We start from the raw sequence: 12353 nt of genomic DNA, 5'->3' as shown, positions 1-12353 counted from the left end.
AAAGGACTATTAGAGAATACTATGAAAATCTATATGCTAACAAGCTGGAAAACCTAGAAGAAATGGACAACTTCCTAGAAAAATACAACCTTCCAAGACTGACCAAGGAAGAAACACAAAATCTAAACAAACCAATTACCAGCAAAGAAATTGAAGTGGTAATCAAAAAACTACCCAAGAAGAAAACCCCTGGACAGATGGATTTACCTTGCAAATTTATCACAGAGAAGATATAATACCCATTCTCCTTAAAGTTTTCCAAAAAACAGAAGAGGGGGGAATACTCCCAAACCCATTCTATGAAGCCAACATCACCCTAATACCAAAACCAGGCAAAGAACCCACCAAAAAAGAAAACTACAGACCAATATCCCTGATGAACATAGATGCAAAAATACTCAACAAAATATTAGCAAACCGACTTCAAAAATATATCAAAAGGATCATACACCACAACCAAGTGGGATTCATCCCAGGAATGCAAGGATGGTACAACATTCGAAAATCCATCAACATCATCCACCACATCAACAAAAAGAAGGACAAAAACATGATCATCTCCATAAATGCTGAAAAAGCAGTTGACAAAATTCAACATCCATTCATGATAAAAACTCTCAACAAAATGGGTATAGAGGGCAACTACCTCAATATAATAAAGGCCATATATAATAAACCCACAGCCAACATCATAATGAACAGCAAGAAGCTGATAGTTTTTCCTCTGAGATCGGGAACAAGACAGGGATGCCCACTCTCCCCACTATTATTCAACATAGTACTGGAGGTCCTAGCCACAGCAATCAGACAAAACAAAGAAATACAAGGAATCCAGATTGGTAAAGAAGAAGTTAAACTGTCACTATTTGCAGATGACATGATATTGTACATAAAAAACCCTAAAGACTCCACTCCAAAACTACTAGAACTGATACTGGAATACAGCAAAGTAGCAGGATACAAAATTAACACACAGAAATCTGTGGCTTTCCTATACACTAACAATGAACTAATAATAGGAAGAGAAATCAGGAAAACAATTTCATTCACAATAGCATCAAAAAGAATAAAATACCTAGGAATAAACCTAACCAAGGAAGTGAAAGACCTATACCCTGAAAACTACAAGACACTCTTAAGAGAAATTAGAGAGGACACTAACAAATGGAAACTCATCCCATGCTCCTGGCTAGGAAGAATTAATATCGTCAGAATGGACATCCTGCCCAAAGCAATATACAGATTTGATGCAATCCCTATCAAATTACCAACAGCATTCTTCAACGAACTAGAACAAATAGTTCAAAAATTCATATGGAAGCACCAAAGAGCCAAAGCAATCCTGAGAAGGAAGAATAAAGTGGGGGTGGATCTCACTCTCCAACTTTAAGCTCTACTACAAAGCCACAGTAATCAAGACAATTTGGTACTGGCACAAGAACAGAGCCACAGACCAGTGGAAGAGAATAGAGTCTCCACACATTAACCCAAACATATATATATATGGTCAATTAATATATGATAAAGGAGCCATGGACATACAATGGGGAAATGACAGTCTCTTCAACAGATGGTTCTGGAAAAACTGGACAGCTACATGTAAGAGAATGAAACTGGATCACTGTCTAACCCCATACACAAAAGTAAATTCAAAATGGATCAAAGACCTGAATGTAAGTCATGAAACCATAAAACTCTTAGAAAAAAACACAGGCAAAAATCTCTTGTACATAAACATGAATGACTTCTTCATGAATATATCTCCCCGGGCAAGGGAAACAAAAGCAAAAATGAACAAGTGGGACTACATCAAGCTGAAAAGGTTCTGTACAGCAAAGGACACCATCAATAGAACAAAAAGGTACCCTACAGTATGGGAGAATATATTCATTAATGACAGATGCAATAAAGGGTTGACATCCAAAATATATAAAGAGCTCATGCACCTCAACAAAAAGCAAATAATCCAATTTAAAAATGGGCAGAGGAGCTGAGAAGACAGTTCTCCAATGAAATTCAGATGGCCAACAGACACATGAAAAGATGCTCCACATCGCTAGTCATCAGAGAAATGCAAATTAAAACCACAATGAGATACCACCACACACCAATAAGGATAGCCACCATCCAAAAGACAAACAACAACAAATGTTGGCGAGGTTGTGGACAAAGAGGAACCCTCCTACACCGCTGTTGGGAATGTAAATTAGTTCAACCATTGTGGAAAGCAGTATGGAGGTTCCTCAAAATGATCAAAATAGAAATACCATTTGACCCAGGAATTCCACTTCTAGGAACTTACCCTAAGAATGCAGCAACCCAGTTTGAAAAAGACAGATGCACCCCTATGTTTATTGCAGCACTATTTACAGTAGCCAGGAAATGGAAGCAACCTAAGTGTCCATCAATAGATGAATGGATAAAGAAGAGGTGGTACATATACACTATTGAATATTATTCAGCCAAAAGAAGACAAATCCTACCATTTGCAACAACATGGATGGAGCTGGAAGACATCATGCTCAGTGAAATAACCCAGGCAGAGAAAGACAAGTCCCAAATGATTCCCTCATGTGTGGAGTATAACAATGAAGCAAAACAGAAGGAACAAAACAGCAGCAGACTCAGACTCCAAGAAGAGAGTAGTGGTTACCAAAGGGGAGGGGTGTGGGAGAGTGGGTGGAGAGGTAGGGAGAAGGGGACTGAGGGGTATTATGTTTAGTACACATGGCGTGGGGGATCATGAGGAGAAGAGTGTAGCAAAGAGAAGCAAATAGTGAATCTGTGGCATCTTACTACACTGATACACAGTGACTGCATTGGGGTATAGGTGGGGACTTGACAATATGGGTTAATGTAGTAACCACATTGTTTTTTCATGTGAAACCTTCATAAGAGTGTACATCAATAATACCTTAATAACAAATCTAAAAAAATAAAACATTCCAAAGAGAAACATCTCTAAATTCAGAACATAGATCTTTTGCTTTCCACCTTTATTGGAAATCCTCTCCGTGATATAACAAAGCAAAATAAGAATAATATAACTGGATGGGTGGTCAACCTACAAGGTCACTTAAGTTGCAACCCAATTCCTTGAGGAATTAAAATCAACTGTCCTTATAAATATTTGCAAAAACAGAAATGCACCTCCAGAAAAAGTTCAGAGTATACCTATTCTACTTATCAATCCCAAAAGGTACCCTACTTATCTCAAAAGGCTTGTTAAGTGTTGTACAAATTCTGGCCTTAAGGAACAAAAGTCGTTGGAGGACTTGCATTCTTCCCCTGTGCCTGAGATGTAAATGTTCTACAGGTCTCCTCAATGAACATTTATCTTAGGCCATCTCTTTGATATACAAACTTCAGAAAGTCAATTCTTACCAGAAGAAAAACAAAGCTGGGAAAGGTTATTTGGAACTTGGGCAAATGAAAAATCTTAAGGGTCTTCTCCACAAATATTAATAAAAAGCTTTAGCATCTGAGCAGGTAAACCTTAACTAATACCATCTGCTAGAAACCAATCTAGATCCATTTCGTTCATAACTAGTGAATTTCATATCACTATACCTGATTCATGGCTAAAATTTAAGAACAGAAGCTATGAGGTCTCTGTTTATTACATCAGTCTACAAGTTTATGTCTGTGTGCGGTTGTGGGTAAAACTGTAGTATTTCCAGAATATCTCGCCTGGCTTTAGTTAATTTGCATATCAATGGGCATTCCCTGGGGGGTGGGGGTGGAGAAAACTGCATTTCCGTATCACTGGACAACCAAGGGCTTATCTGAACCTGAGAGGTTAGGAGGAGTGCTGGTTTTGCTTCTGCAGGCGCAGGAAAGAGAGACGGCCCCCACTGCAGTTTGTAAGCAATAAATGGGTTTTAAACTTTATTTCTCCCTTTGGTTTCGGTTTTAGAAGTATTTTGTCCCGGGATTTCCTTTCCCCAGAGTTAGAGTGGTATTTTCTACATCCAGATGATATTGCCAAAACAAATTTATGAAAGAGCTCTATTTAATTGACTTAAAGAAAACCAAGCAGTTACATGAATGAAATATTAATAAAATTCTAAAATAAAATAGTAGAAATTCACCCAAATGCTTTTCAGGTTCATGTACTCTGGGAAAATATCAGTATTAAAGTTAATTTGTTGGTTGGTTTAACTAAAAAAGACATGCCTTCAGTTATCAGTATTAAATATAATACAACATGCAACTTTCATTCTTCCTGGGTTCACTAGTTAAATATGCTTCATTATCTCTTCAATAAACTTTGTCAACAAGAAAAATAATAGGATAATGGCTGATATGGTCTACCATGAAAGTTTTCGTGTGTGGTCTAAACACAATTGTTGCGAGCAAATTGTTAGAAAAAGCATAAAACCTAAATGTGATTTACTCCCACCAGGAGGTTTAAACGTTTTAACAGTAAGGTATTAACAAAGGGCCACCTGGTGAAAAATATGTCAGGAAGTTGCCCAGGCTGAGAGGGGGGTGGGAGTTGGGAAATTGAAAAGGAACGGGCTGTTCCTATTTGGGAAAAGAATTAAGATAAATGTAGGGGAAAGCCTAATATGGATGAAAGAATTAAGATAAATATAGGCGAAAGCCTAATATGGATATAACTTGCTTAGGCGACTTCTGGGAAAGAACTTAACCCTGTAGTACTCAGCCAATGAGAAACGAGGGGAGGGACCTGCATGCTAGGGAATAAATTACTTGTGCCAACTGCCCCAGGTGCGCCTGCTTATCAGGCATGTGATCTTGCAAGATCTCCATTAAAGCCTAGCTCTGCTATTCTCTGTCTCCACGTTCTGTTACTGAGTTTGGACCAGTGAGCTTGTTTCTTCTCACAAAGTGAATGAGACAGATGTGAGATTAGTATTTGTAGGTGAACTTTTCAGCAATAATTATATTTTATGGTATGTCTACTTAAACAGTTTCTCCAAATCTTTTTGGTAACTTGAAACCTTAAGAGTTTTGCTAAATTAAATGATGGATAGTCACTGACTATACAGATCATTTCAAAATAAAACACTGAAACATTAATTACTGAATCTGGGTTTATCAATTTTTTGACTTGTTATTGCAAAGAAACTAAAGATATTTGGGTCTATCAGTAAACATGTTTTATACCACACTGAAAAATTTACTATGGGAAAGCCTGTTTCTAAGAAACGTAAAATGTATTTATGTATTTGCCAAGTCACAGAATTTGGTTTTCTCTCTGTTAAGAGGACAAAGTTTTCCTAGACTATTGGTCTGCTCTTGGTAAAAGAGCGGAGGTTGTTTTCCTTCTTTTTTTTTTGTCAACTGTGTACTTTCTGTATATTCCAGTAAAGTCTTTATAATTGTCATTCACTTTGGTTAATTGATAACTAAGTATAGTTTCATAGTGGCCTAAGATACTTTTTGACCAAATGTTTTGAAATCTTGGTATTTTTGACAAACTTCCCTAAAACCAAACTTTAAATGAAGTCTTTTTTACCTAGAAGTAGCTTTGGGATTTTTCCAGGGGCCCCCTGGAAAAAAAAATTACAAAAGATTTGTTCTCTCTCCTTATAAGAGAGCTATTACACACTATAGCCTTATTTGATATATTATGTTATAAGGGAAGCATTACCGAATATGTGATGCTGGACCTTTTAAGGCTTTGATAAAAAGTCATATTGAGACAGATTTATATGGACTCAGATATGACCAGGTTTAAGGGTCATTGGAAAAATTGGCCTGGTACCTTGTTCACAGGCTTCCTTAGCAGCCTTACCCAGTGAGTAAGTAAGAAAGGTCACTTCCTGTCAGGCTCAGGAACCTCAGGATATTTTGGGGGATTTCAAGAGGAGAGAAATTGACCCAAACTATAGGTAGTGCAGGTAAAAACCTAAGGGTGAGTCTTTGCCTTGGCTTCCAGGCTTCAGAGAAGAGTTCAATCTGCGACTCCTTATAAAAAATTTCAGCAAAGCCCTCTTAAAAAGAACTTATTTGGTCAATCACTATTCTTGCTGCACTTAAATAATCATGCCAAATTTAACATAAACAATTTTTTTTACTGTGACTATCTTAAAAATGGAGGAGAGTTTTAGGGAGAGAAAAATTATGTTTGTACTTTTGTAGATATTAGATTCCAGTCTAATTGTCTTTTAGGTTTTGTTATATACATGTAAACTAGACTGGAACCTGAATTCTTGCAATTTCCTCAAATATCTGTGTATGACTCTCTAAGCTAATGTTTCCAATTTTCTCCAACTCTTCTGATTTGGGATCACTAGGAACAAAGGCTACCCTTGAATTTCCTTGGAAGGGACTGTACCAGTTCTCACCCACTACCCAGATGGCAGCCAATTTCAGGGACTTGAACCTTGGGTTCACAGCTCCCAATTAAAAAGGGCTCCATCAGACTCTCAGAGTTAACACACAAGCTAGAGACATCAAAGTCAAAGTGACTAGGAAGAGAAGTAGCTGACATTGAAGTAGACTGCTTCTATCCAGGTAGAATGGATGAAGATATCATATATTAACTAAACATGAAACCAAACTCATTTTCTTTACTCTGGCATTGGCCTGGAGAGGTAACAGTACTGTCTGTGTCTCCTAGGCTATCACTAAGCAGCACAGAGGTGAGAGGGGCGGGGGCTGGGATGCTGAATAACTTTTCAGACCGCTGGATTTGGTCATTAAAGACTGCTATCTGTCCATGATGCTAGAGACCCCGTGGTCCTCCCTGTGACCAACTCCTTATCTATTCCCAATCAAACCCCCACTTAGGAGTCCCTTAGAGTCCAACTTTTACAGCCAGAACATCCAATGCTTTGTCTTTGCCTTTCTCAGATTATAATTACACTCACCCAATTAGACACAAATATTTACACACATCATAGTACACCTTCACCTCTATGTCCTTGTGATTACCTAAATCAGGCTGCCATCAATCACAAAAGGTATCACAGTGGTGAGAAGAGCTGAGTCAGAGGCGGTCATGTTCCCTCTGCCTGGACTCTTCCTAACTGCGATTCAACTATTTGAAAGATGGGTGGGCATATGAGATCAAGAGCCAAATGAGGAGGACAAGGACATGATCAAGAGCCTGCCCAGCTGGATGCACCAGCGGCTGACCAGCAGACCAATGGGAGGAGCCAGCAATTGAGCCAGGATGTCACACCTGACCAGGGGAAAGAACATGGAGCACCTGTGGTTCACGGTGAAGGGCAACCACTGGATTAAACAGTCAAGCTGAAACCATACAGACTGTTCTTATATTGGACATTTGACTGTTAGTGTTCTATCAACTTTTCTGGAAAATAGCATTCTGGAAAAAAAAAGAAAGGATACCACCAGCAGTACTCATATTTACAAGGCTAATGTTATTCAGGGTAAAGGACAGCCCTTGATTACCTTTTAGCTGAACAAGGAGGTGTGTGTGCTGTAGCCAGCACCACCTGCTGTACCTGGACCAAAACCTCTGGGGAAGCTGAAACTCAGTTACATGAAATCACTGAATGAACCACTGGGCTCAAAAAGTGACTGTTTCCATGGGGTTTTTATTTGACTTACTTGATTTTGATTGGTTGGGTCTTGGGGACCATGGCTCCAAAGTACGGTCCAGAAGTTAGGAATTATAACTTTCATAGTAATTTCAGTAGTTGCCCTGGTGTGTTGCGTTCTCTCAAATGCTTTAAATGCATGTTTGTACCCTAACCACCAAGCAAATGATCTCCCTGAGACTGGAATGTCAGAAAAGAAATACAGAGAGAATGACTGACTTAAAAAATGTGAACCTGAACTTGTGAACTGTGAATACCAGAGACTCAGCAAAAAATGTCATGATCTGTGATAACCACACAAAGGATCAGTAAACACAGCGAGAGCTTCAAGCTGTCGGCTGGAAGTGTCAGTAACGCTGTAAATCTTAATCACATCTCTCAGGTAAGCAGAGAGCCTGAATTGTTAAAATAAAGAGAAACAGTCCCAATATGGAGTCACTTGCGCTAAGCCCACATCACCAAAGTGAGACCTAATACCTAACTTAGAGTTTCAGCCTCTTCCAGGAATGCAACCTTAAACCACTCACTCCTGAGCCATGTGGTCAGCACTGGTGGGGTCATCTGCCTGACAGACCCTGGCCATCCCCTAAAGGAAGTGTCCTTGCCTGAAGCCAACGTAGTCTTTGCTAGTAACTGCCTTGTCCCACCCCCTTTGCCTACAAAATTCTTGTGTTATATATAGCTTACAGCTCTTCAGAGAAAGAGAATTTGCCAGATGCGAAGCTGCCCAATTCATGAGTCATTGAATAAGGCCAGTAAGATCTTTACAATATTCGGCTGAATTTTTTTTTTTTACAACATCGACATGCCACTAGACCAGACACCTGTCCTCCCAGGGACACTAAGACAGTGCCCCGAGGTTGCCTTGTGGGGAGGACTTTCCTTACACTCTGGACAAGTGGCAGAGTCGAGGAGAAGGGCTTGAAGGGCCTGAGCCCCACCCCACCTCCCAAGAGGCCAGCTTTTTCTCAGGAAGGGTTAGCAGTTAAGAATGGATCTTTCAACATTTCTTCACTAGGAGGGCTTCATAGCAAGGTCAGAACTCTAGGGGCACCCAGGCTTCTGCTCCGCCCTGAGCCCCCACACCAGCAGGGGCTCTGGTGCCCAGGCTTCTGTGGGGCTTGTTTGGGGCGAGCCTGCCAGAAGAACGGTACTGTGGGCGGCAGCGGAGGCAGGGCAGTGAGAGGGCGTGTGCTGTGAGTGCAGGAAGCTAAGTCTGTGGCAGGAGCTCCTGGGACTACAGGAAGCTCTTCCACGTTCTCGGGCTGGCTGGGCAGATGAGGCATCCTCCATGTCTCACTGCCCCCAGGAGACAGGTCTTGGTGCCACCACTTGTGGAATGAGAGCCCCTCCAACCAATTGGGGCCTAGTCACAGGAAGGCCGGGAGAAACAGAGCCCTGCCAAGTCACATGAAGGTCGCATGCTGCAGGACTTCCAGGACCGCAGAGGGAGGAGTCAGGAGAGAGAAGAGGAAAGCAGCACTTGTTGCAGCCTCTCGAGTAGAGAGGCTCTGTGAGTTCGGCCATGGCAGCCAATGGCTCACCAGGTGGGCTGATGGCACAGGAAGTGGGCTCCTGCCCCTCTGCTCCGCCGACAGGGTAGGAGGCCCACACAGGAGCTGGCCCAGGGATCAGTCACCAAGAGTCCGACAAGTCACTTGTATTAAGCCCACCCACATCACCAAACAGACCCAGCAGAAACTCACTATATGAGGAGCATTTTAAAGGCTCTAGAGCAAGTCTGAAGAGCAGACCCGATCAGCCCACATAGGACTGCTTTAGGGCAACAGCTTGTCAGGAAACCAACCCCTGTGACCCCCCAGCCTGGCTTCTGGACAGGCCTGGCTCAGCTGCCACGCTGAGTAGCTGTGGCCAACACCCCACCAATCTGGGTTCTGCTTTCCTCAACCAGGGTACAGGAGTCCGATCAATCCAATCTACTCGGGACCAGAAAGCAGGCTTTGGAAAGTGACAGCAGCTAGTCAGATGCCATGAGGGTCAGTGAGAGAGTGACATGACAATGTTAGGTCCCTGGGGGACCCCAAGGGAACCGACACCAGTGGAAACCCATCCCCATGGTGGCAAAGAGCATGCAGAAAGCAAAGCCCCAGAGACGTCATCTACCCGAGGCCACTGGATGAGAACAAGTCAAAGCCAAGCAAGTGTGTTGAATGTTAATTCTTTGGTCTGCTGCAAAATCGGGGCATGGCCATCTGCTCAGAGCCTCCAGGATGTGCAGCCTGCCTGCTGGCCAGAGCAAAGCCCGGCCTCCTAAATCTCTGCTAAGTCCCTTTACTTATTTACATACTTCATTACTTAAAGGACAGCCTTCCCAGTGAAGGGCTCTGCTCTACCAAGCTGCTCCCATGAGGACTCACTGTTTCTGAGCCCCCTCCTCTACATGTACACGGGGCTGGTAATCCAGCACCTCTTGGGGTTACGGATGAAACGGGAAGACAGCCAAGTTCTTAGAGGGGACCTCCCAGGCATCAGGCCAGCTTTCCTCTCCCTCTTTCTTGCCATTTCTCTCTTTTCAAGACTTTTAACTCTAGGTGCTTTTTCCTTATTCTAGAAGTTGATTCATAGGTCCTTTCCACCTGGGATATTTAGGCGAAAGGGTGGGTGTTAATAAGAAAAGGGAGCAGGAGAGAAAGGTGCCCTGCTCCTGGCTGGCCCTCTGAGAGGGAAGCCTATCGTCCCCTTGGTTTGTCCCCACAGCCTGCCCCAACTCTTAGCTTTACTGTGGCTTTGGTGGGGGCTGGGAGGACACTCTGTGAATACTTCTGGACCTTAGGTCAGAACCTCTTTGTTGGAAAGCAAACTTCTTTGGGAATCTAATATAAACTGGATTCTCTTTTTTCAGAAAAATGTACGAACAGACTCCCAAATCATTTAGAAGGGTTCACAGACCTCCAGCAGCCTTACCCGTGGACCTGGGTGGGGACTCTGTTGCTGGGGTGGAAGCTCCTGTCAGAAGGGGGCACTCAGGCAGCTCTGGCCCAGGAACACAGACAGAACGAGGCTCTTTCCCCAGCTCTTCTCAGGCAGAGCCCCCCTCTCTTCAGACCATAGTCAAGTTCTACACATTGGCCCCTGGCCCTCGCCGCAGGGCCTCTCCCCAGGAGCTGGCTCTCTCAGCCTCCCCATTTCATATCTCAGCCAAGCCTGGACAAAGAGTGATGCTATGGGCACTTGGCATCTTCAGAGCTACCTCGGCTACTCTGGGACTTCCTGTGGGCATGAGTGCTTGAGGGAGGAGACTGTATTTTCCACCCCTCTGCCCTGGGCATGGCCATCTACCCCCACAACTCCACCTGTGCCTGGGAATGCAAGAGCAAGGAGAGCTTCTGCCACCATCTGCACCTCTGGGATCTTCCTGCCTCCATGGTCACCTCAGAGAATAGAAACAGGCCCGGAAGGAAAAGATCCGGCCACACAAGGACCAGGTGGCTGAGAACCCACCCAGTCTCTTAAGGTCTCAGCACCAGGAAGCACTCATAGGAAGCAGCTGGCCCCTGGCCCAGCCTCTGGGTGCCCAAGAGATCCCACATTTTTAGCTGCCAGGGGCTAAGCTCTGGGAACAGAGTCCAGGGCCAAGAGGGAAAGGTTCCCCATGTGTGCTGAATGGAACAGGAGAGCAAGCATGCTCCCCAAGGGAGGCCAAGGGGAACACATATGTGTGTGGGAAGGGAATACATGTGTGAGGGGGCATGAGAGGTATAAAAGGATTAACAGAATATGTGTGTACGTAAGTACACATGTATGGAAATGTGAACATATATACGAGAGACTGTGTAAAGGTGGGGAGTGTATGTGTGTATACGTGTGTGTATACATGGAGGGCTCAGTCCCCAGCACCCTCCTTACCTCCGCTCGTTGCCAAACAGACGGGCCACCTCTTCCCTGCCAGGGCTGCGGGCCCGAGTCCTACGCTCCAGCCGCCTTTTCTCCACCTGGAAGGCTTCTCGGTGGCTGATCCTGATGGCCTTAGGGACGTCGGCCAGGGTGGCATACTGCCTGCTGGCTTTAAAGGCAAAGGTGCGCCCCAGTCTCTCTGCTCCCTGCCCCCCAGAGCTGCCAGAGTCCATGTGGGTGGGGAGCTGGCTGGTCACATCCAGGGAGCTGAGGTAGTTGCTGCAGACCATTCGGCAGGGGGCTTGAGGACCTGGGGAAGGAAGGGGATGACCAAGCTCCTGGGAGGGTGGTCCAGGGCCACTGTACCTGTTGTTGGGGGTGCTGGGGCTGGGAGGGGAGAGTGGTGGGGGCAGTTGCTGCTCCTCAGCCTTCAAGTCCTGCTTGGTCTTCTCCAGGGAGAAGTAGCCACTCTCCACCCGGACTTTGCGGCCATAGTCCATGCGGTCGCTGCTCAAGGTGCTCTCCTCTGGAAGAGAGAACACAGCAGGAGACATGCTCAGTCTGCCGCCACCTTTGGTTTCTGAGGATTTCTTTAAAAGACCCCAATGGGCCATCTCTACCTTCCATCTCCAAAGGCCTACATGCTCGCCCAAGGGCAGAACCACAGGACAGAAATGAATTCCCCTTTCCCCACCTGTGCCCCATCCATTCCTGCCCTATCCTGGCTGTCTCCCTGCCAGACTGTCAGAGGCAACCTGAACTTCTGGTCTGGAGGCCGGTTCGGGAGAGCAGGGTCCCTACTGAGAAAGGCAGTACCAACTACTTATCACACATCAAGGAGGAAGCAAACCACCCATTCAGAGGTTTGTGCATTTTGGTGGGGGAAGGGCAAAGGGCTTTTGCAGAATGAGGGGTGAGTGGGGTTCAATATGGGTGGGAATGTGCTGCTAAGGACTGAGG

General features: G+C 44.3%; 1 protein-coding gene across 14 annotated transcripts in view; it reads right to left on the bottom strand.

Moving 5' to 3' along the window:
* Positions 1-12353, bottom strand: part of MPRIP (myosin phosphatase Rho interacting protein) — a 160328-nt gene that overhangs the window by 53372 nt on the left and 94603 nt on the right. For 8 of the 14 annotated variants that reach the window (XM_073234690.1, XM_037019524.2, XM_037019523.2 and 5 more), the window contains one exon: positions 11406-11919. In XM_073234690.1, coding sequence (XP_073090791.1) covers positions 11406-11919 — 514 coding nt within the window. Of the gene's footprint in view, positions 1-11405; positions 11920-12353 lie in introns of those variants that run through there. The other 6 variants (XM_037019528.2, XM_037019533.2, XM_037019532.2 and 3 more) reach the window with 3 other exon arrangements.

This window comes from Manis javanica, chromosome 4 (genome assembly GCF_040802235.1).
Source record: "Manis javanica isolate MJ-LG chromosome 4, MJ_LKY, whole genome shotgun sequence".
NCBI lineage: Eukaryota > Metazoa > Chordata > Mammalia > Pholidota > Manidae > Manis > Manis javanica.
Note: the sequence above shows the minus strand (reverse complement) of the source record. Positions and strands in the feature narration are given on the sequence as shown.